This window comes from Meriones unguiculatus, chromosome 2 (genome assembly GCF_030254825.1).
Source record: "Meriones unguiculatus strain TT.TT164.6M chromosome 2, Bangor_MerUng_6.1, whole genome shotgun sequence".
NCBI lineage: Eukaryota > Metazoa > Chordata > Mammalia > Rodentia > Muridae > Meriones > Meriones unguiculatus.
The window spans coordinates 179,379,489-179,404,756 of NC_083350.1; the positions used below are offsets into that span (position 1 = coordinate 179,379,489).

The window sequence follows — 25,268 nt, forward strand, 5'->3', positions numbered from 1 at the left end:
AATACCAACACACTTTTTACATACCTTGAAAGAAACATTCTCAACTTCATGTGGAGAAACAAACAAACAAAAAAAAAAAAAAACAATTTTCAAAATGATCCTGTACAACAGATCATCTGAAGGTATCTCCATCCCTGATCTCAAGCTATAGTAATAAAAACTGCACGGTATTGGCACAGAATCAGAAAGGTAGATCAATGGAACCAAACAGAAGACCAAAAAATGAATCCACACACCTATGAATCCTTCATTTTTGACAAAGAAGCCAAAATCATTCAATGGAAAAAAGACATCATCTTCAACAAATGGTGCTGGTCCAACTGGATGTCTTCATGCAGAAAAAATGAAAATTGATCCATTTTTATCACCCTGCACAAAACTAAAGTCCACGTGGATCAAAGACCTCAACATAAAACCAGATACACTAAATCAGTTAGAAGAAAAAGTGGGGAAGAGCGCGGAACTCATTGGCATAGGAGACAACTTCCTGAACAGAATACCAACAGCACAGGCTCTAAGAGCAACAATCAATAAATGGGACCTCATGAAACTGAAAAGCTTCTGTAAGGAAAAGACACTGTCATCAGAACAAAATGACAGCCTACTGATTGGGAAACATCTTCACCAAACCTATAACTGACAGAGGGCTGATATTCAGAATATATAAAGAACTAAAGAAGTTAAAAAGTAATAAATCAAGCAATCCAATTAAAAAATGGGGTATGGAGCTAAACAGAGAATTCTCTAAAGAAGAATATAGAATGGCAGAGAAAACCTAAAGAGATCCTCAACATCTTTAGCCATCAGAGAGATGCAAATCAAAATGACCCTGAGATTTCACCTTACACCCATCAGAATAGCTTAGAACTCTGTGACAACACATGCTGGAGAGGTTGTGGAGAAAGGGGAACCCTCCTCTATTGCTGGTGGGCATGCCAACTTGTACAGCGACTTTGGAAATCAATCTTGTGCTTTCTCAGACAACTAGGAATACTGCTTCCTCATGATCCAGCTATACCACTCCTAGGCATATATCCAAAATATGCTCAAGTACACAACAAGGACATTTGCTCAACCATGTTTGTAGCAGTTTTATGGTAATAACCAGAACCTGGAAACAACCCAGATGTCCATCAATGGAGGAATGGATACAGAAATTGTGGTACATTTACACAATGGAATATTACTCAGCAATTAAAAACAAGGAAATCATGAAATTTGCAGGCAAATGGTCGGATCTAGAAAAGATCATCCTGAATGAGGTATCTCAGAAGCAGAAAGACAGACATGGTATAGACTCACTTATAAGTGGATACAAGACCTATAAGATAGGATAAACATACCAAAATCTGTACACCTAAAGATGATAAACAAGAAAGAGGACCCAGGATAAGATGATCAATCCTCACTTAGAGAGACAAATGGATATTGGAAATAGGTGAAAACAAGTAACAGGACAGGAACCTCCCATAGAGGAACTCTGAAAGACTCTACCTAGCAGTGTATCAAAGCAGATGCTAACACTCATAACCAAACCTTGGGCAGAGTGCAGGGAATCATATGATAGAAGGGGGAGTTAGTAAGACCTGGAGAGGACAGGAGCTCCAAAAGGACCAAATATATCTGGGCACAGGGGTCTTTTCTAAGACTGATTCTCCAAACAAGGACCATGTATGGATATAACCTAGAACCCCTGCTCAGATATAGCCCATAGTAACTCAGTATTCAAGTGGGTACTCTAGTAAGGGGAACAGGTACTATTTCTGACATGAACCCAATGGCTGGCTCTTTGACTTCTCTCCCCATCCCCCACCCCAAGGGAGGAGCAGCTTTGCTAGGCCACAGAGGAGGGCATTGCAGCCTGTCCTGGAGAAACCTGATAAGCTAGGGGTCAGATGGAAGGGGAGGAGGACCTCCTCTATCAGTGGACTTGGAAAGGAGCGGGGAGGAGATGAAGTGGGCTACAGCTGGGATACAAAGTTAATAAAATGTAACTAATATTTAAAAAATAAAAATTAATTAAAAAAACACAAAGAATTCATAGTTGTCCTGTTTCCTGTACCTCATTTGAGCAGATTCTGTCAACTCTATGAGAGCTGAAGTTCTGTTTTACTGTACTGTATCACCTGTCAGTCCCAATCTCTAGGATTTTCGTTTATTTCCACCTGTGTTGTTTTTCCCCTGTTGTGCGTTGTACAGGAAATTCAGTCTCCCCAGTTTCTTTAAGGAAACACCTTCTCATAGACCACAGCCCCAACTGCTGGCATTTCTGTCATCTGCATCTTCAAATTCTCCCTTACCTGCATTCCATTTCTCAGCCAGTAGAGTGGCTGACTTGAGTTCTCCAAACCCCAAAGAACTTAACTATTTCTTTGATACTCTGAACCTTTATGTGTTCTTGTTCCTGTGTTCAGCAAAGTATATTTTTTCATTGTCTCATTTTCCCATTTTTAAATACTTTGAAGTATACTGTTACACTGATCTAATGACAGCTCAATAATTAAAGTAAATAACCCATAATTAACATAAAAATAAAAATTATAAAAAAGTTATCTAGGAAAAAAATAATAATTAAACTTCAGGCTTTTAATGTTCTCATTTTCCATAGATAAACATTGTAACAATTCAAAGTGGGTTCAAATATATCATCTCTTACCTGACTTAGAAGACTAAACTTTACAAATGTCTTAAGAATGCATAGCAGAGGTTCAAGGTTGTTGGTTTGCCTAAGAGCACAGAGATAGCCAAACGAGTCAGAATTTTAATTTATAAGGCCAATACTGTGTCTCTCACCCTCCGCACAGCTGATACCAAGGGGTTCTGCAGCATGCTGTAGCAAGTTCAGCAGCAACCTTGGTCCTGATCTATTATACATCTTCATCAAAACCAGACAACCTCTCTTAACGGTATCAAGTGCCAAAAGGAAAAAAAAAAAAAAAAAGACATTGTGAACAGTCTCCAGGAAAACAAAATTATCTCATTGAGAACCACTGCTCTGAAGTGAAATTTCTTTATAACACAACACATTAGATGTCACCAGCATCCAATATGTTCAAAAAAGGCTCTCCTTCCCTTTAATCTTCTATGAAATTCTGAGGCTTTGGCTCCATTGCCTGCCCTTCTTTTATTTCTGGGTTCTCTACACGGGAAAACTGGAAGATTATTTTACAACAAATCTAACAACCTGATGCTTGACATTGAGCAAATCAGTTTACTTCTCTGATGTGAAATTACTTCATCTGTGAAACCACAATTATAAACTGACTCCAGGGAGATATAAGTGCTTGCGGAGATAAAAAGCCAACAAAGATAAGCTCCCAGCTGGCATAAAATATCCTGAGTAAATATTAAATTTTGAGGGCTACCACACACCACACACCGGCTTTCCTTGGGTTTAAGTCTTCATATCTCTCTTGTTTATGTAAATTCTTAGAGATACATTTACTCAGCTTTGCTTATCACATGAGAACTCAAACAAAATCCTAAACTCATACCACAGACTCTTCTTTGTTTAAGCTCCCTCCTACTTTATAAACCCTATATTATCTATTGTACTTTTGAATTCCCTCTTTCCTCACAGTATTTTGGTGTAATGTTTTTCTTCACATAATTCCTGTCTCTATTTTAATTTGGATTCATTTCATATCACTTCTATGGTCCTTTTATAACCTTTCACTATGTCTGTACCACTATGCCTCTGAGCCCACTGATTCCCTGAGCAGCAAGCACAAACAATGCAGACATCTCACACAGTGACTGGGAAGTAGAAAAGAATAATCTGTTTCTATTGTTCTTTAACTTTTCCTTAATTTCCACAGTCAACAGTGTAATGTATGTGCTGCAGCTTGTTATGCAGATAAATAAACGGAAGACTATACATAGGAAGTCATCGTTCAAAGTCTATTCCTTCCTGCTGTATTTCATGGTCAAAATTGTGTATAGCCTATTTGCTTTATACTCTGTTAATAACAAACAAAAAAATAATTGGACAAGAAAAACTATTACAAATCACTTTTATAATATTTCAATCTGAGTGATCAAGCTCTACAAGTGAAGAAAATCTTCCTCATCAAGTGAAATGAATCAACATACCTGAGACTAGGATGAGGAACTTCTGCCCTCCTCGTTCTATGAACCTCCCCACATTTCCACTTTTGCCCTCTTTTAGAATTATGATGTTTGTGGAGGCAAGGATTTTGACTTATTCTTCAAATATTTCCTTAGGTAAACTTGTTAACTAAGCTATTATTTCGCAAGTACACATTATTCATACACAAAATGTTTATTACAAATGTTTTATATTGACTTTTACTATATTTGATGTACCTTGGCTTTTTTTTTTTCCTAGATTAGATGAGGACTTCCTTGAAAACAAAGAGTAAACCACTAAAAGTCCAAAATGGCACTTTAAAAATACCATTTTATAAAAATCCATGATCAAATGTTTGCTGATTATAGCCACCTTTTTTCCTTTTCTTTTTTTTTTTTTTTTTTTTTTTTTTTTTGACTCAGAGTCTCATGCCATAACAAAGCTGGCCTAAAACTCATGCTAATTGCCCTGCTCCAACTTCTTTCTTTTAATTATTTTTGTTATTAGTTACCTTTTATTAACTTTGTATCCCAGCTGTAGCCCCTTCTCTCATAACCCCAATCCCACCCTCCCTCCTCATCTCCTCCCTGTCCCTTTCCAAGTCCACTGATAGGGGAGGACCTCCTCCCCTTCTATCTGATACCTGCTTCAACTTCTTGAGTGCTAAGGTTACAAGTGTGATGTACCATAACAACTCACAGCCAAAAATTTTAACATATTTACAGTAATATCTGAAACACAATACATGACAGCACTATGGAAAGATAATGACCAGTTCCAAACAGCTTATAAATTTTTAACCCCCAGAAGGAAAGAATTCTGCCTTACAACAGGGATGGCACTCTATAATGAAATGATTTTTCTGAAGCAAAAAAAGTACAGAAGTGCCGAGTAAGATATTTGTAGGTGCCAAATGACCCAATGAAAGTTTAATGACAGATATATAAAAATAAAATGCTGTGCAAGTTAAAATTCATGAAATCATGAATCTTGTACCAAATAAATCAAGAGAAAAAGAATTCCTTATATAAAAACACCTACCTGCCTGCTATCATAAATGTGATGTAATTTTACATTTTACAATCCACAGTCGAGATAAAGAAAATCTGTAGCTTGGGAATTGTCATGCAGATTTTCCCATGAACATCTTTATTCATGAGACCAAGAGTGTATGAGTAATTATTACTGAAGCAGAGTTCAACAATATTAAGGAAATAAATAACATGAAATCATATCATTTAATATTAATGTTCACCTTAATATAGAACAATGGCATTGTATTTTATATCCTTTAAACGTCAAATGAATGGAGAGATTGTATCTGGAATTCAAAGGAAGACAGAATGGGAAATTTCCCCTCAAAGTAATTTTTTAAAATCTTCTTAAATATTTCGTTAAAAAAATAAAAAAGTCTGCATAACAAACAAAGCATATCTGAAATAATAAAGCCCCACAGTAACTAAATATGGTGAGCCTAAACTGAAATTACTAATGCAATAGTGCATTCATTATTATTGTCATTATGATTATTTCAATTTATTTGCTTTGTATCCCAGAACAGTGGATTCCTCAGTATGGGAAGTGAATGCAAAGCCATGAAACATAATCCTTGTCCTTTTGTTTGGCAAATGGCATCTTTCTTACCTTAGTGGCATTCGTTTTACTTTGTGACATCATGTATGACTGGTTACTCAATTTGCTCAACTTTCCAGATTTCCAGTGATATCCATTTTCCCTTCAACACACATAAACCAAAATGCAGTTACTGCAAACATTCCTCCTTTTAATGAAAACAAACATTTTCCTGTTTTGCGGAAGCAAAAATTGAGGTGTTAAGCATGATAAAATTGGAAATGAGATGTTAACAATGTCTCATTTTATTACCAGGGCATCACTTTACATATCGCTCTTCTATAGTTGTAACTTTCCTGTAGGGATGACTAAAATCAAAATGTTCAAACGCAGATGAAGAATTCTATTGTTTGGTATTTACAATGACTAGCTTTTACTAATTTATAGAAAATTGTACATATGGTTGGGTCATGCAGTTTTTAAAACAGTATCCACAAATAAAAAAGGGGAAAAGAACACAAATCTGTACCCTTTATAGCATATCTGCCAGGTGGTAGATCTGTAAAGACTTTAAACAATGTCCCACATGGAAAATAGCACAGATGACAAAGAAGGCAACTTTTCATTTGACAGGCTTAAACAGGGATTCATTGAGCACCCCCCCCCAAAAAAAAAAAAGAAAAAGACGTTTTTGAGGATATAAAACTAAAGAATCAGATTTCACTAGACAACCTTGCCAATGTCACAGAGATAATAAACCTGAAGTTAAAACAATGGGCCTCCATTTCCTGGTCAATAGATGGCAAGTCTTCACCTTGCCTGTGACACTCAGTGAGACTTTAGCAAAGAATATTACTTCTCTGAAATCTCATTCTAGTTAAAGAATGTTTTAAAAAACCATCTAGTAAAGGCTCCACAGCTAAAAAAAAAAAAAAAAAAAAAAAAAAATTCTTTCCTGGGAACTGATTACAGGATCCCCAATTTTCAAATGAAAATGATCATTCATTAAAAAGGCTATTGATTTACAAACATGAGGACTTCAGTTTGATGCACAGAATTTTGGGGGTATGGGGGGTGATGGGACAGAGACAGGGAAGTTGGGCATGGTGGTGCACACTTAACAGTTCTAGTGCTAGGGAGGTGGAGACAGATTTCTGGGGCTCTCTGGCTGCTTGGTGAGTTCTAGGCCAGTGAGAGATCTTGTCTCAAAAAAAAAAAAAAAAAAAAGCAAAAAAGCAAACAAACAAAAAACCCAAGTGATCCACCCTGAGATCATCTGGCTTCCACATGCTCAAACATAAATGCATATGCATATTCACGTATGTGCAGTATTTTATCTAGTAGTTCACAATCACCTGTAAATTTAAATCCAGGGTATCTAATAAACTCTTCCATCTTTTCTCAGCACATGTACAGACACACACTGCATCCACTCACACATACATATACCAGCATTCAAAAAAACGGTATAGTAAAAGAAAAGCATCATCAGTGAAGAGAAGGAGAAGGCTACTGATCATTAAGGTTAAGAAAGAAAGACATACCTGATCATCTGTATGACATAAGTATAGATGTCATGCAAATTCCTTAAATGATCAAATTCTAAAAATAAATATACTGAGACTATAATGTATGTCTGATTATACATCAATGATTGGTAAAGAACTTTTTGGATATTGCATGCTTATCACTTTAAAGACCAAAAAGACCTAAATTTAATATACAGAGATTTTGTTGACATTTAATACAAGCAAATACACATGGAATGTATAGTCTTATTCTCTGTAGGAGACTGTAAACTTCTGAAAGGCCATTTATCCATGACAACTACAATATAAAATGAACATACATCTGAATCTGAAATGGCAGGCGAATTTATCCAAAGATGCTCTTGAATAAAAGCAGGTGTATGTTGAAGAACATAGGTTCACAGTGACATTTATATTCTCAAAATACTGAAAAGCCACTAAAAATGGCATACTTCAATATGTGCCCATGTGGATAGAGCATTGACCAAACTATTGTGGTATGAATTATTTTCATAACTTTTAAATTAACTCATTTATAAAGACATCAAACACGCCCACACATCCTCTCCCTCTCCAAAATTGATGCAAAGATAGGAATATTGTGGGAAAATAATTGTAATCATTAATTGTTCAAGAAAATGGTCTGGTTGCAAGCATAGACTTAAACATTTTTTATCATATAACTGTCAGTCCTTTTGCCATATATCAGGGTTACTTGTTAGTGTTATAAGAAAATTAAATTAGCACTTTGCAATATACAAGTACAGTATTAAGGGGATTTCGTCAACAAAATTAGAATATCAGCTATTATTTGCTTAAAATGTTTTACATATTAAAGATTTTCCATTTTAAATAATTCTAAGATAAGCAAAAGAGCGTACTTGTTCCTGCAGATGTACTCTGCAGAACAACGCCCTAAACATCAGCTGGGTTTTGTGGTATCTTGATTGGCATAATTTCATAGCAAACAATCAAGTTTGCATTGATTTCCTCTACACTCCAGGACATAAGTCACTGGGGACCTTATCATAAGCAGTAACTATAAAAACAAAAAAAAATCTAGTAAATTTAAAGGGAAACAGAAGACTTGGTAATTTTAAAAAGTCATGTGATTCATGTAAGTGGCACAAAAAGCAAAAGTACGGAATTCAATATTCCTTAGTCCTCAGGAACAGTTAAGTGTCATCAACCCATCAAATGTTTGTTTAAGAGAAGTTATACAAAAGAGTTCTTTATGTAATTCAGTTAAATTAATAGCATCTTTAAATCAGTATAATATAATATTAGGCAATATTGTTTATTCTTCTAAAATTCTCTGACACTTTCACTCACTTAATATCTTCTCTTCCTTTGTTCCATGTGGCTTGGAACTCTTGTATTTTCTTTTCCATCTTTTGATTCTCTAGTTCTAGCTGAATTTTCTCCATTTTCAGTTCCTGAGCATGTCTAAAGATATAAGATTTCGTAGTCATTTAGGTTAAGGAAACACACCTCAAAGCAAGCAAACTTCATAGAAACATCCTTTCTTAAACTGTGATTATTATAAGGTCTAAACAATGGCATGTCTTATGTGCTTCCTATGCCCTTCTTAAAGATATTTTTTTTATTTTTTTTTTATCAGTTACATTTGATTAACTCTGTATCCCAGCCGTGTCCTGATCCCTCATTCCCTCCCACTCCCTCCCTCCCTCCCTCATCTCCACCGTGCCCCTTTCCAAGTCCACTGATAGGGGGGACCTCCTCCCCATTCATCTGATCCTGTTTTATCAGGTATTTTCAGGACTGGCTGCAAAGCCCTCCTCTGTGGCCTAACAGGACTGCTCCTCCCTTCGGGGGTGGGGAGGCCAAAGAGCCAGTCATTGAGTTCCTGTTAGAAATAGTCCCTGTTCCCCTCACTTTGGGAAACCAATTGGTTACTGAGCTACCACAGGCTACATCTGAGTGGAGGTTCTAGGTTATATCCATACATGGTCCTTGGTTGAATGTCAGTCTCAGAAAAGACCCTGTGCCCAGATATATTTGGTCCTTGTGGAGCTCCTATCCTTTCCCCATCAGACTAACTCCCCTTCTTTCTTATGATTCCCTGTACTCTGCCAAAGGTTTGGTCATGAGTCTTTGCTTTGAAAACACTGCTAGTTAGAGTCTTTCAGATGCGCTCAGTAGACTCCTGTCATACGTTCAATGCACATCCCATCTGTCTTTCTAAATGAGGATTGATCATCTTACCCCATGTCCGCTCAATTGATTATCTTTTTTAGGTGAATAGTGCTTCCTCCAGACCCAGCTATACCACTGCTAGGTATATACCCAAAGTTTGTTCAAGTACACAAAAAGGACACTTGCTCAACCATGTTTATAGCAGCTCTATTTGTAATAGCCAGAACCTGGAAACAACCCAGATGTCCATCAACGGTGGAATGGGTACAGAAATTGTGGTATTTTTATACAATGGAATACTACTCAGCAATCAAAAAGGAGGAAATCATGAAATTTGCAGGCAAATGGTGGGATCTAGAAAAGATCATTCTGAGTGAAATATCCCAGAAGGAGAAACACAAACATGGGATATACTCACTTATATAGACCTATAAGATATGATAAACATAATGAAATCTATACACTTAAAGATATTTTAAAGTCAGCATTTGCCTGCTACTAATATTCTCTTTAAGCAATGTGTCTCTTCAAATCTAAAAGCTTAAAAGTATTTATTTGCTTTATACATTAGCCGTGTTTTATATATACACAAACATCTTTGACAAATAGAAGAAAATAGTAAACTTTACACTTGCTTTACTATATCACATAGTTCAAAGCATAGTAATTAAAATTGTCATCATTCTTCATTCATCCATCCATTCACTCACTTAATGCAGTGTAGAGGTTAAACCTGGAGCCTTGTACCTGCTAGGTAGGGACTTTCCTGCTGAGTAAGTCTTCAGCCTAAAACAAGTATCTTCTTTGTACAGAAACTCGTTCTGTTGGACTGGAAGCTTGAAACCCTTTTGTTTATTTTCTTCCTTCCTTTTCTTTCTTCTTTCCTTCCTTCCTTCTTCATTCCCTCTCTCCCTTCCTTCTTCCCTTCCTTTTTTTTTTTGTTTTTTGTTTTGTTTTGTTTTTTGAAACAAGACCTCTCAGTGACCTGAAGCTCACTAAATAGGATCAACTGACTGGCCGGAGAAGCCCAGGGTTCTGTCTGCCACTGCTTTGCCCAGCGCTAGAATTATAAGCATGTAACACTTTGCCCAGCTTTTATTATGTGGCTTCTCAGAACTGAACTCAGATCTAATGTTTGTACTAACTGAGCCAACTGCACAGCCCTGAAAGATTTTCTTCATAGAACGTGAAGCTCCCCCTCCTATTAGCCTTAGATCCTGACTATTTTACAGCTAGAAGCCAATCTGTGTCTAGGTTTCATTATCTGTTATGAATTTAAAACTTTCCCTTAATACTATGGCCAGACCCATACTAGAGAATAATGGATATTAGATGTACAGAGGTGGCAAGGCTTCACTAAAGAGAGAATTCACCATGTTTTTGTCCTCAGGTGGAAACAATCCACAGTGGTGTTTCAAAGTAATTGGCAATAGCTGGCAAACGGTCCACAGGAGCTGGCTTTAGAGGGAGAGACTTGTGACTTGACTCACATCCAAAGGGTGAGGTTCACCTCACTACCCACAAGAACTGTGAAGGGTGACAGGAGGCAAGACACATGTAGCCTCCAATTCAGAAAGGGTACAAGCAGGCAGGAAATTCACTGAGGCACAGTATGATTGTGCTGTGACTGAGGAAAGGACTACCTGGACCCACCTTGCCCCCAGACTAAGAGTATTTCTTGGAGTAAACAAAGTCTGAGCTAAGATGTTTAGTATTAAAGAAGTTAGCCAGGCAAAGGGAGGTGGTGGGAACAGTGTTCCATGAGGAAAGAAAAGTGTGGACAGAGGAGTGATAACATACGAGTCAAGGATCTGGAATGTCCCTTTTGCAATTCTTTAAGTGTAAAATGGGAAAACATCAAGAAATGGACTGGCTGGGTGGCTGGTCGTCAGATCATTAAAAACCCTGGGAGTATGACCAAGAATTGGGAGTCATCTTTTCTGAACAACAAAGCTGTTCAGGATTAAAAGATACTTGTGTTTATAAAGACTTGTGTTTATCAGGCTTGTGTTTATAAACATCACTCTGTGGTACCATTGGCACTCAAACTAGAAGTAAGAAGGCTTAGAAGCAAGACAGCTAAGAAATGGCACCAGTAATCAAAACTTGTGACTATGCTAATCTGAGGAGAGACAATGTGAAGGAAAATGACAGCTTGATAAAAACAGGAAAATAGACTTGTAACTAGACTTGTAGACTGGCCAGAAGTCGGTGACAAACCAAAGTGGGCACAAAGGGCAAATGTAAAATATCCCAGGCCAGTAACTTAAACAGGCAGGATTACACTGGGGTGATTTCCTAACTAGAACTCTCTGAGTAGATGAACAGGGCTAAGATTCAAAATTAATCTCCTGGTGATGCTCATACTCAGTGTTTCAAGAGCTTACAGCACCTCACCTCCAGCTTCCAAAGGACAAACATGAGAGCCATTTAATTTTCTTAGAAGACACAGTGTTTCCAAAGTCCCAACTGTGGCTGATAAATGGGAAAACTGAAAATAAAAAACTATGTCTGAAAAGTTAGCATGGTTTATGCTTGGTTTTATAGATCTCACTAAATAAATAAATAAATAAATAAATAAATAAATAAATAAAAGAGTCTTTAGGAAGAGCCCGGGTTAGAAGGAAAAACCCCTATGGGACACCATGCCAGCACTGGAAAGACCATATGAACTATAAAGGAGACAGCTAAGACTGAAAGGCGATGGATACTGGGGAAATGTTGGGGTTTGCCAGCAGCAGAGTGTCTGACAGTAGAAAGACCACTGATAAGAATGCCACGCAGAAGATTCTTGAAACAAGGAAATGATGAAGAAGGAACAATAGTGTGTCTCTTCTCTCTCACTCTTGGGAGTTTGTGAATCACAGGTGCGTCTGTCAGACACAGGGGCAAAAGGCAGTGTCTAATCCATTCTGAAGATAGATCTCAGTCTTACCGTGACATGCCCATGAGTTATTACCTAGGCTTGTTCTGTCTCTACAACTATGTTTTCTACACTTCAGCAAACTGACTATGTCTTAAAGACAAGGTTTACGTTGTATGTACATCTGGAAAAGTTTCAACGACCAACAGTAACTGTATCCCTCCTATAGAACTTGGGGATCTGCTTACCTGTGCCACACACACTGTGTTCTGACAGGCCCTGAGTTCACTTGTCAAACCACATATCACAGGACACTGCCAGCCATTGAAAGAAAACCCTGCTATCTTCCCTCTTAGGCCAGCACTTGCTCTCAGAGTATGTAAACAACTGATAGACATGCCTTCAGTGAATGATTTGAAGGTATTGACACAGAGATAAAACATTGATGCAGTAAAATATTACGCATCCCTTTCTCTGTTTCTAAAAATCAAAGCAGTGGCACTACCAACTTGATATGTTCCATAACCAGCCAAACAACAGTACACCTAAGTATGATAGCATCACCTCTGTAACCTTTTTCAGTTTCCGTAACGTTTTTACACCCAGTGACCTAGAAGTGAAGACAGTGTAACTTATGAAGAACTCTGAAGACATAAAATAATTACAGGGGCATTGATATGAGCTAGGAAACTCAGAAAGTAGAATTTTAAATGGGCTGCATGTTCTGAGCACATCCTGGTTGGCTTAGTCCTTGAGAAGACTTCCATACACACTGGGTGATTTCCAATGGAAACAGTGAACACATCCCCTTAACACCTATAGGAAGCTACAAAATACCAACGTTACGCAGAACTGATGCTTATTACACCTGGAAGTACTGGGCTTTGCCTGGATAGATTTCCAAGCTTGTTTAGAACATTTCTTTCCATTTCTGGAATTTTTTCTTCAACATAGTGTACATGTTCAAATATATCTGACCCTAATTGACCCCTTAATTTTAACTTCTTTTAAAATTATTAACACTAAATGAAGGTCAAAAAATTTAACTTTGCCTTATACTGCTTTAATAGTTAATGAATCCAAAATTTCATTTATGACTTTACACTCCAATTACTGTTAAATAATTTTAGTACTAATTTTGAAAACTATTATAAACCTTAAATTTATAAACCATTTTATTATTAAAATGACTGTTGTAGATAAAAATAGCAACGTAAAAATGGAAATATTTATGAAATTTTGTTTTTACTTAACTCCTGTTTTAAAAAAGTTTTATTTATAACACATAAAAATTTAGCACATATTTTATTTTTAAAATATGTATATACTTACTTATATTTTAGTTTTACAGAATGTCCAGGTTTTCCCCAGGGAATAACTACAAAATCTTTGCTGTTCATGATTGTCTCTTAATGTTGTCTTTATATTTTTGTAGTTTCAGAAACTTCTGAAAAATAACAAAAAGAGTTACTACTCCCAGAGTTGAAACAGTTGCAAATTCTAAGCCACCGATACATCAGGAAAATGTCTTTGCTATTTTGCTTTGCTTGTGCAATGTTGAAAATCGATGTTAAGGCTTCCAAAATTCCAAGCACGTGCTTACTGATCCATTAGCCCAACCCTCAGGAAAACGTTCAAAATCGCTATCTTTAGGAAGAGAAAATTTCAAAGGCTGTATGTTAAATATACAGTACGTGTACTTATGTATACTATATAGGTTACATAAATATAACATTCGACAGAACTGAAACTTCACTGGTATCTATGTAAATTACAGACTAAGACAGGCATGAGGGCAGACAACTGAAGACGACATCAAAGTCGGCATCTGGGAGAGAGAGAGATAACAAAACAGGAAAGCATTTGATTAAAAGTAAAGAATCCAGTTTTCTCCGTAAAGAAAGCATGTATTCTGGTTCTTTCTACAGTTAAGAGGTTACAAAAGTTCAAAAGCAATGTATCTCACAACATTTGCTATATTTGACCTCAGCCTCTTAAAACCATATCATTTCTTGATGACATATTAGTTTGACTAATAATTGAAATATACATTTCTTGAAATGTATTCACATTTTCACAGTGCATAAATATCAGGTACTAAAACCCTATTTAAAAATTATAAAACATGCTTAATATACTGAAGAATGAAAATAAACTTTGAGCCACAATGCAAATACCTTTGTAATATATATTATGTAACACAAAAAGTAATAATTGTCCAAAAGCATTCTGATAGTCTCATACACACGCGTATAGATAGATAGATGATAGATAGTTAGAGATATACATGTATACACACACATATTATATATGTATGTATGTATTTAGTAACACTCCTTGATTAAAACAACTGACCAATAAAAAATAAATACAAAGATTTCTTCCCATAACTCTGAGTTAGCCAGAAAATTAAATTATGCAGAATAATTTTTTTCAGTCTCTCAAATACATATGACTTTAAAATAACTTACTCTGTAATGCTGAACTACACATTCATATGGACCACTACTTTGTTCCATAGTAATAAAAATTGTTAATATTCAGGCCTAGAGAGAGATTTCACTGGAAAACTGCTTGCCTATCATGTGTAAAGGTCTGGATTTGAGCCCAAGCATCACTTAAAGCAGATGTGGTTGTCCACACACTCCAGAGGCAAAAGCCAGAAAGTCAGAAGTTCAAGGTCATCCATAGTTATACAATGAGTTCAAGGACAGCCGGAGCTACCTAAGATCCTGTCTCAAATTTTTTTTTTTCTAAATATGGAAAGCTTTTTTTAAAAAATACTGCAGGGACCACAGTCTTAAATGTCCAAACTATTTAATGCTGTGTTGCAGGACCTCGGGAAATATGTACTAACTCTGATATATTCATGGCATTGTATTGAGAGGTAGAAAGGGTCAAGGCCTAAGGAGATTGTTTTCTGAGCACAAATGGCTTAGAGTCAAAAAGGTCATATAAACTCCCATATAAAAGCCAAATAATAAAGGATAAATAATAAGGCCATAAAACTTAAAGCCATGATGCAAGAAAGGACTCAGGCTGACTAGCATTTAAGAGTTTAGAAGCAAGAAGGGCTTATAGATAAGGATATCAGTTGTTTTTAACAAAATCTCAATCTCAGTGGACTGATTTTACCAATGAAGACTTAGGAGCTGGATTCTGGTTTGAAAGCCTGCTAGAGAGATGATGAAAGCACCCAGCTGACCTCTCAGTCGACATCCCCAAAGGAGAAAGACACATCCTCCCCAACACTGTCTCAGAAACGCTCATACTGAATGCCCTTCCCTTCTCCACCCTGTGAAACTCTCTATCCATCCTCCTGACTTCCTCTCACTCCCTGCAGTTTTTTCTTATGTTCACTCCCTGTCAACTAGTTGCTTGTTTTACCTCTTGACCTCGGGTCACCTTTATTTAATTCTGTTTACAATACTCAAGCAGAAAGTGGGCAGAGTGCGGGCAATCTTATGAAAGAAGGGGGAGATAGAAAGATCTGGAGGGGACAGGAGCTCTAAAAGGAGAGCAACAGAACCAAAATATCTGGGCAAAGGGATATTTTCTGAGACTGATACTCCAACCAAGGACATGCATGAAGATAATCTAGAACCTCTGCTCAGATGTAACCATGGCAGCTCAGATTCCAATTGGGTTCCCTAGTTGGGAACAGAGCATGTCTCTGATGTGAACTCAATGACCTGCTTTTTGGTCACCTCCCCCTGAGGAAGGGGGAAGCAGCCTTAACAGGCCACAGAGGATGGCAATGCAGCCAGTCCTGATGAAACCTGATAGGCTAGGGTCAGAGGGAAGGGGAGGAGGACCTCCCTATCAGTGGACTTGGGGAGAGGCATGGGAAGAGATGAGAGAGAAAGGGTAGGACTGGGAGGTAATGAGGGAGATGGCTACAGTGGTATACACAGTGACTAAACTGTAATTAATAAAATAAATAAATTTACAAAAAGTGTCTGTTAGAATGAGCTACACACCCATAACGAGAAACAGGTTATTCCAGTAAACAATACAATCTTAGGGTTCACAGTGTGACCAAATATCTTGCAATACATACTACAAGGGGGGGGGGAGTTCTTGAATGGAACTAATGGCAGTCCCATTTTCAGTGGTGTTCAGAATGTGTGGACAGTGTTGTATGCCTGGATTCAGAGACAGACTGAAGGCAGTTGTTTTGTTTTTCCAATGTCGGAGATCAAATCCAAGGTCTTCTGCGTAATAGACCACTAGTCTTAACAACGAACAACAACTCCAGTAGCATCCAGTGCCTAGTTAAAGCATGGCAAATTTAAACTTCAGAAAGGAAGAATTGGTGAAAATTTTTGAGAGAACAACAGATGATGAAAATGGAAAGTTTGCTCAAAGAATTAAGGAGGCCAACAGCATCACAGAAATCTCTATCCTCACATTGAAATCCACATGCTCAAATCAATTTGCCAGCTTCTTCCTCTGCAGAACTGTCTTAGAATATCAACAGTGTGATCACCATCTCAATGATTTTGGAGCCCAGGACAGTGGCGCACACCTGCAATCCCAGCACATGAAGAGGCAGAGGCAGGTGGATCTCTGTGGGTTCAAGGCCAGCCTGGTCTACCAAGTGAGTCCAGGACATCCAGGGCTATGCAGAAAAACCCTGCTCAAAAAATAATTGGAATGTTTCTCTTAAATCTGTCTGCAAAGTGAGTCACATTTCTAACAAGCACATAGCTCAATCTGAGTGTGGAGAAATGATAGAGCAATATAATTAACAGTAGTGAGTAAACCTACATATTTATCACATACACATGAACACACACACAGGAAAAGAAGGTAGGGATGGAGAGGCAGAGACAGAGACAGACATAGACAGAGAGACAGAGAGTTTCTTTTAGAAATACTCCCAGACAAGAAGTTACATTCCATTCCTGTTTCTGATGGTAATCAAAAAATCAAATTTCTGGTCTCTTATCCCCACTTGATAACTTTATAAAAGCTAATGCCTTGTAATTATCAACCAAACGATAACGCAAGAGGATCCCCAGAGCTGATGTTTCTGGATAATCAAAATAATCTGTGCTGCCCCAGTTTCCTTTGCACACTGGGATTTGCATGTGATACAGACTTCCAGGCATGTGTATATGCAGGAAGTTTAACTGTTTTAGCAATTCTTTAACAAGGATTGATCTTTATCTATAAAAAAAGTAGTGAGAGAAGTCTGTTAATCTCATTAGAAAAAAAATGATTTGGATTTACAGCTCTGATGATAATGTGACTTAACCAATAAGCAGTCATAGCAGAGGGCACTTCACCTCACTGAATGCAGTTAGTGAGGCTTCTTTTCAATTAAATGTTTATCAAGTCATGCACATAAGCCAATTTATTGTATGCATAAAAATGAAAGATTATAATGGCGAGTCATGCTATTCTGTCTATTTCTTTAGGGAAAGCCAACAGAGAATTAGTCATCTTTCTCAGGACAGCAAAGCTATAACAATGTCTGAATCATAAATAGCAAAGCAGAAAGCTTGAGGCACAAAGTAAAATTACAGGGTACAAATAACATCTTTTTTGCAAAGATTTGTTTATTTACTTATTTATTTTATATGTGTATGCCTGAGTGTCTGGAGAGGTCATCAGATATACTAGAATTGAAGTTATATGTGGTTGCAAGCTACCCACACATATATTGTTCACCTGCTTGTGGTGTTTATATAGTTTTCTGTCCCCTACTCCCATTTCACCTACACATATGAATGCAATATGATCCCGGTTTTAGTATTACAGGTTGATAATTAGTTCTACATATTTTTCTCATTTTAGAAATGAAATGCAGTCACTCTATTGCCACAGAAGGAAGAACAAAATGTTCAGTGATGCCTGACACTAGGAAAAAAAAAACTTGCTAAGAAGTATCCCAAGTTCCCAGAGAACTTAGCACTGTTCCATTGGTAGAATGGGAACTTTGAGTAACAGCTGTCTCCATTGGGATTGTCTGGGCTTCTGACCTTGAGAAACAATGTTATAATACAAAAAGTTAGCACTCAAAAACCATGTAATTAAGACACAACAGAAATCCTAAAGCTCCTCATAGTGGTTTATATAGGCTTAGAAATCTAGACTGTGCTCATAGCTATCCTTGGATGTATAAGGCCAGCAGGTCATCAATGAACACATAATTGAACCTTGCAATAATTGAGAACATGTTCTGGGTTAGTTGTTTATTAATGACTCAGAGAACCTTATATCCTAAAATTTAAGAGCTACCGCTAAGTAGCTTAAAAACAAAGTTGTTTTTTTAAATTATTATTATTATTATTATTATTATTATTATTAATTACACTTCATTCATTCTGTATCCCCCCATTAGTCCCTTCCTCCTCCCCCTCCTGCTCCCACCCTACCTCCCCTTTCTGCATGCATGCTCCTCCCCACATCCACTGCTAGGGGAGGTCTTCCTCTCCTTTCTGATCTTAGTCTATCAGATCTCATCAGGAGTGGCTGCATTGTCATCTTCTGTGGCCTGGTAAGGCTGCTCCCCCCTCAGGGGGAGGTGATCATAGAGCAGGCCAATCAGATTATGTCAGAGGCAATCCCTCTTCCCATCACTATGTAAGCCACTTGGACACTAAACTGCCATGGGCTACATCTGTGCAGGGGTTCTAGGTTATCTCCATGAATAGTCCTTGGTTGGAATATGAGTCTCTGAGAAGTTCCCTGTTCCAAGAAATTTTCTTGTTCTGTTGCTCTCCTTGTGGAGTTCCTGTCCTCTCCAGCTCTTGCTATTTCCCACTTCTTACATAAAATTCCATTCACTTTGCCCACCAGTTGCCCATCAGTCTCAGCATCTGCTTTGATAGTCTGCAAGGCAGAGGCTTTCAGATGCCCTCTGTGGCAGGTTCCTAGGTTGTTTCCTGTTTTCTTCTTCTGGCTTTCAGAAGCCCTCTGTAGCAGGTTCCTAGGTGTTTTTTTTTTTTTTTCCTTGCTTTAGAACGTATTTTTAAAGTGTCCAATTATTAGAATCTTAAAGGGACAATTAAACACTTTGAGGTCATATTATTTAATACAATATTTGGAAATATGACACTCATGAAAGAAATGTAAAACAAAAAATGGAAGTTTAGGATAGAGTAACTATTGCCCAATATTTGCTCCAGGTTAACTAAATAAATCCTAGTCGCTATGTGGTGATTTGAATACACAGCTGGTTTAGGAATAACGACAGATTAACTAAAAGATAAATCAATTGTAAAAATACTTGCCTCAACTTACTAAACTAATGTTAAGTTTGAATTTCCATATCTCTGGTATTAATATGTATTAAATAATGTTAAATTTTTTAAGATTTAACATAACGCTGTAAGGGATGAAGTGATCACTCATGATCTTCAGGCTAAGAGCCTATGTGCGAGCAGATAGCTTGACTTCAAGTCTTTGGCAGTCTTTTATCAACTCAGTATAGCTGATGAGACAAAACTCCATGCTAATAAATGATACACACATACCCCAATGGTTCATGTTCTGTACCAATTATTTTCTGAACAACTTGGAATATTTGTATTTAGATATCAAAGCAAGATAGTCTTTTAGAACACTTTCAGATTTAAAATGATAAGGAAAACATACTGATTTTAAGATACCTACACTTTGCATTTGACCAGAGTCAAATTTCAAATTACTCTTTTAAATAATGAGTACTTTTATAGAGATAAGCTCTTCCCTAGTTGCCTTTAAAATTTATGAAAAAAACAATAATAAAAGAAACTAACAATAGTTGTTAACTCAATGCCAAGTAAAAACTTTACATGTTTACAAGCAACAATGGAATTATTACATTTTTAAGTTAGAACTTTCAGAAACCAACAGCTTTAACGTTATATCATCAACACTTAGTCTCATATCATCAACTGTTTTTCCCATGACTGTTTTAGTAATTAGAAAATTAAGCATGCAAGGATGGTACAAGAACCACAATTACTATTATATTGTTTGCTCTATTACTAGTTCTGACAGTTGCTCTTAAGATTTTAAATTTATTTACAGTTCTACATCTTTACACTCAACATCTTTAAGTCAAATTAATAATCTAAATATCTAAATAAACCCAAGGTTTCATTGGTAAAGGGTCTTTCCCCTTCCCTAGTTATCATGTTTCACACATTAGAAGATTACATACTTTAAATTTTATACTGACATATCTAAAATACCATGGAACACCTTTCCAGTGTCCAATTGCTTCTTTAGTTCTCCAAGGCCAGTTAGATGGCGAAGCAGTCAGAACCTTTTGCCAACAAGTCTAACACCCTAAACAAAGCCTAAACACACACACACAGAGAGAGAGAGAGAGAGAGAGAGAGAGAGAGAACACTGAAATAAATACTTGAGTTCTCTATACCACAATAAATATGGCCCAATGACTCTGCCTAGCACTTAATATTTTTTACTATGCATCACCTTCTTCCAGTCTCTTGTATTTTTCCATTATTCTATTCACTCTCCAGTTTGAAGGCCACCTCCCTTACCATTTCCTCCACTGGAAACAATTTCTTTGGAAACTATGTTTGAGGCTCATTTACAATTACTGTCTCTATTTTGCATAATTGCTTAACAGGTGCTATTTTCGAAGTAGCCCAGGTATTTGAGAGGCATCCTTTTATTTGTGTTTGCATATTCATCAATGATCACAGTATCTACATATCTCATAGTTGGGTTAATAATGTGCTAAATTAAGTATTCCATTTTCTACTACTTTTAAACTTATTGCACAATCTTATCTAGGAAGAAAACTTTTAACTCTACCCTGCCACCACAATTTGTGTGTGTGTGTGTTTTTACACATCTACTACAAGATATTGATTGGCAAGCAACAAATTATATTAACTACCTCTATTTGTAGTCTAAAGTACAGAACAGGTAAGCACTACAGCAATCCTCTCTGAATATTTGTTCTGATGAAGAAAGTAAAAACACAAAATAATCAAATAAAATACCTGCAAGAAATACTAACTGTCCTGAAAGAAGAAAAGAGAGGAAGTAATTTCAACTACTTCCTTAGTAATACAACTGGCAATGTTAGTCAAGTCAGGGCCAGTTTGTGCGCAGTCAGAAAAGAGAGTAGATTACGATGGTCACAAAATTTACAGTTTTAATCCTATACAGCTTCACCTCCACAAAATATCTTAATATGACTTGCAAAAAGTCACTGTTAATACCCATATTTTCTTTAAAAAATACCACGAAAAGCAGAGAAAAAATAAAATAAAGAATAAAATATCCACTGCCTCAGATATTTCTGGAACCAGGCTCTCCTACCCTGCCAGCCTTTACTTGAGAGGACTGAAGTTCAAGGAGGCAGTGGGGAGATGAGAACAGAAAGACAGAAGGAAAGATGTAAAGGAATTACGTGAGATGGTTTCTCCTGTAACTACACGCTTCATGGGGCACCAGTGACTTCAACGGATGAAAGTGATGATCATTTGAAAAGAATGCTGTAACTGACGGAGGCTGGTCTTTCTCTCTCTGGACTTCACCCTTGGTTCTTGTCTGTACTGACATCAGCTTGTTTTATTTGGAAACGTGCCTGGAAGCCCAGGAGTCTGACGTGGCAAGGGTTCAGCAAATGCCTGCAGGACCGACCGATGCTCTCCCCCAGGGTCTTCTTGCTCACCTACTGCTCCACAGTCTGTACCGCGCACGTGGAGCTCGCCGCCCGGTCCTACCCTCAAGACCTTTCACCCTCCCCCTGCTGTATGCGCCTTTTCTCCTCCAACTCACCTGCGACCCTTGTTGCAGCGGCTGCTGCTGCCTTTTGGCTTCCGCATTAATCTCCTTGGTCACCGCGTTACATCGGTACCCATAGCAACCAAAATGCTTGGGCTTGCTACTGTCACTGTCCACCTGCAGAGGGCGGAAAAGAGTCTGTGATATGTGAGAGACAGGAAAGGTCCTGGGAAAGAAAGTGTAGTTAAACTACACGTTTAGTTTAAGGCGTGTGTATGTGTGTGTGTGTTTGTGTGTGTGTGTGTTGGGGGTGGGGGGATCGGTTCAGTTGGCTTCAGCCTTGATTGAGCCGCATACACTGCTCTGCTACAGCACTGCAAGCAAGGATCACAGATCCCTACTCGTACCACTCAGCTCATCCTCCTAAAGGCCCAATTCATATGGGTGAAAATTAAAGACACAAAAACCTAAAGTAATTAACGCCGAACTACAAAGCTAACAAGTAGCAGACTCGTGAATTCACTCTAGTGTTTAGCTCCAGTCAACCATGTACAATGTTTTACTGCTTTCCAAAGGCTGCCGAGAAGTTAAAGACAAAAATCTAGTTCTCTGAGCAAGTCCGGAACTCCCTTGATACACCAAATACTCGATCCACGACACTGTATATTTTAGACGTGTCTAGAAAAATATTACATATATACACGTAAACAAACACACACAAATTCAAATGTTTTAACATACATTTTGTATAACACATTCTAATTATCTCCCTCCTACCCCTGCCAATGTCCCCTACAAACCCCTTTTCCACCCATATTTATGTCTTTTTTTTTTTTTTTTTTTTTTTTGTGACCCAGTGAGTTTAACCAGGACTGTGTGTCTATGCCTTTGAAATTGCCCATTGGTGCTTGTTCGGGCTCACCAGTGAGCACTTAACTAAAGACAGTGGCTGAGCTCCTCCCAGAATCTCAGGAGCTAAGAAGTGATGCAGGACAGGAAGAGACCTGTGAAGCCTTCTCTCACAATGGCTGAACGCTCACAAGTCCAGTTTTGTGCAAACCCAGCTCAAATAATCACAGTCGCTGTGAGTTCACGATTACTGAAGGGCTGTGTCGCCCCTTCTCATGGTCGTCCAGCTCCCACATCCTCTAGTCCTCTCCTCTACCACGTTCTCTGAGCCTTATAGGAAGTGATGCGAATATCGTATTAAGGTTTCAGCTTTCGTTTGTCACTCTCACACGCAGCTGCGAGTCTTGGAATTCGCTGCTGGCCACTGGGAAACAAACCTGACAGCAGTACTCACCTATAGGTAGAAACATCGGCATTTATCGGGTAGTTTGGCACTATGTAGATTTAGCTAAACATCAGTAAATTCTTCCTTAGGCCTATGATGTTCCAAGGTTTTCTTTGGTTTATGGTGTTTACCTGGCATGGGTTGCCTCCTGTGAATCCAGCCTCAGATTCAATCAGAAAGTCGTTGGTTATCTCTGTAATGATATTATCACACCACTATTACATACATGCCTATACCTTGCTGAGCAAGTTGGTAATGTCAGTTAGAGATTTAGAGCTGAGTAAGACGACCCTTTCATTTTCTTCCCACTAGCCTTCATAGCAACTTACAGGACTCTGAAAGATAGCCAATGGTAGGAAGTTTCCAACGAAGCTTAGTTTCATTTCTTTGTATCTCTGAATCATGCATGTGTAGTGTCTTCAGCAATATCATCTTATCAACCAAGAGGAATGTCAATAGGCTATGCAGCTGTGAGGCCCTCTGGGACTTCCCTGACAGGCAGTACTCAGAAGGACGCATTCCACACCTGCACACATCCCATACCTGGCATTGGGGCTTCTGTTTAGTAACTCATGTCTAGAAGCAACATTATCCACCCATGTATGGTCTTTTGTAATCATTTTAAATTATATTTTTCATTAGATTATAACATAGTAGGTTTCCATATTGCTTTTCATACAACTTTAGTTTTTTTCGTTTTTTGATGATTCATTTTTTTATGCGCATTGGTACTTTGCTTGCATGTGTGTCTGTGTGAGCGTGTGAGATCTCCTGGAAATAGAGTTACAGACAGTTGTGAGCTTCCATGTGGGTGCTGGGAATTGAAACAGGGTCTTCTGAAAGAACAGCCAGTGCTCTTAACCTCTGAGCCATCTCTCCAGCCCTCACCTTTTATTTTTGTTTAACCTTCTTTCAAGCCTCCTTGTCTCCATTATATACTCCCTACTCTTCTCAGAAAAAATTTCTATCCCAATTTTTCCTGCCTTTCTTTTTACTTATATTCACTATTCCTCCACCCTTAAGTAATCACCCCAAAGAACCCTTTCTATTTTCCTGGCTTCCACCGATACTGTAAGTTAAACACACAAAACTAAAGACTGAAGCTAAGAAGTACACATGAGAGGCAGCCTATGGCCTTCGTCTGGGTCTGGTTAACTGACTGAGTATAAAGTTTTTCCCATCCCTCCCAGAATTTTTCTTTACAACTGAGGAAAACACCATTATGACTATGTAATCAATTGTATTTTCTATCCTTTAATCTAAAGACATTTGTAGGCTGTTTCTTTTGTGCAGCTATTTGAGTAGAGTAGCAACAAACACTGATGTTCAAGTTTCTTTACAGTAGGACTTTGAGTACTTTGAGTAAACCCCAGGAGTACAGCTGGGTCATATAGTTTCTCTATTTCCAGTTTTTATTTGTTTGTCTTTGAGAAACGTCTGGACTATTTTTAGAAGTGTCTGTATAAATGTCTGGGTATCAAACAATTTTATTCCAAGCAGTGATATTGCTATACTGGTCTTATTTTATTTTTGGCTTCTAAATATGGTGGGCTTTTTTCTAGTAAATCTCTGTATTTATATGTTACAGGTAGAAAAAAAAAGTGATTGTTTCTTCTGTCAGTTTCCCTGTAACCTTGTACACTTAGCCACACTGCATCCATCACAGTTCTAGACAAGTATTCTTACCCACTAAAGTTACTATGGTAACCTGTGCATCATTGCTCTCCTGTACCTGCCAGTCTATGTTGGAAAAGACTTCAGTCTTTCCCCTTAGCTAACTGGGAAAAAAATTTGCAATCATCCTGGCTAATACAAAGTACAAAACTGGATTTTGGAGTCAGATAGACTTGAATTTTGGGTATGATCCTATAAAATGTATTTGCTATGTCACCATAATATATAATAGAGGCTAGCTGCTCTAACTTTTCAAATAATATAGCAGTACACCTAGCCCTTAATCTTGTAAAGCACTAAATAAAGCAAATAACACAAAACATATTAAATCTCTAGCTTTAAGTTAGACCCGTAGTAAGGCCTTGTAAACAGTACAGGTGGTGATGTGGC

At 37.6% G+C, this 25,268-nt stretch overlaps 1 protein-coding gene across 1 annotated transcript in view; it reads right to left on the reverse strand.

Annotated features, from left to right (window-relative positions):
* Zbbx (zinc finger B-box domain containing) overlaps window positions 1-22,022 on the reverse strand; it is a 110,438-nt gene extending 88,416 nt beyond the window's left edge. The window contains exons 1-4 of the mRNA XM_060378442.1: window positions 21,965-22,022; window positions 13,544-13,658; window positions 8,524-8,637; window positions 5,735-5,825 (exon numbers count right to left, since the gene is read on the reverse strand). Coding sequence (XP_060234425.1) covers window positions 5,735-5,825; window positions 8,524-8,637; window positions 13,544-13,611 — 273 coding nt within the window. The 5' untranslated portion in view covers window positions 13,612-13,658; window positions 21,965-22,022. The remainder of the gene's footprint in view (window positions 1-5,734; window positions 5,826-8,523; window positions 8,638-13,543; window positions 13,659-21,964) is intronic.
* Between the last annotated feature and the right edge of the window lie 3,246 nt (window positions 22,023-25,268).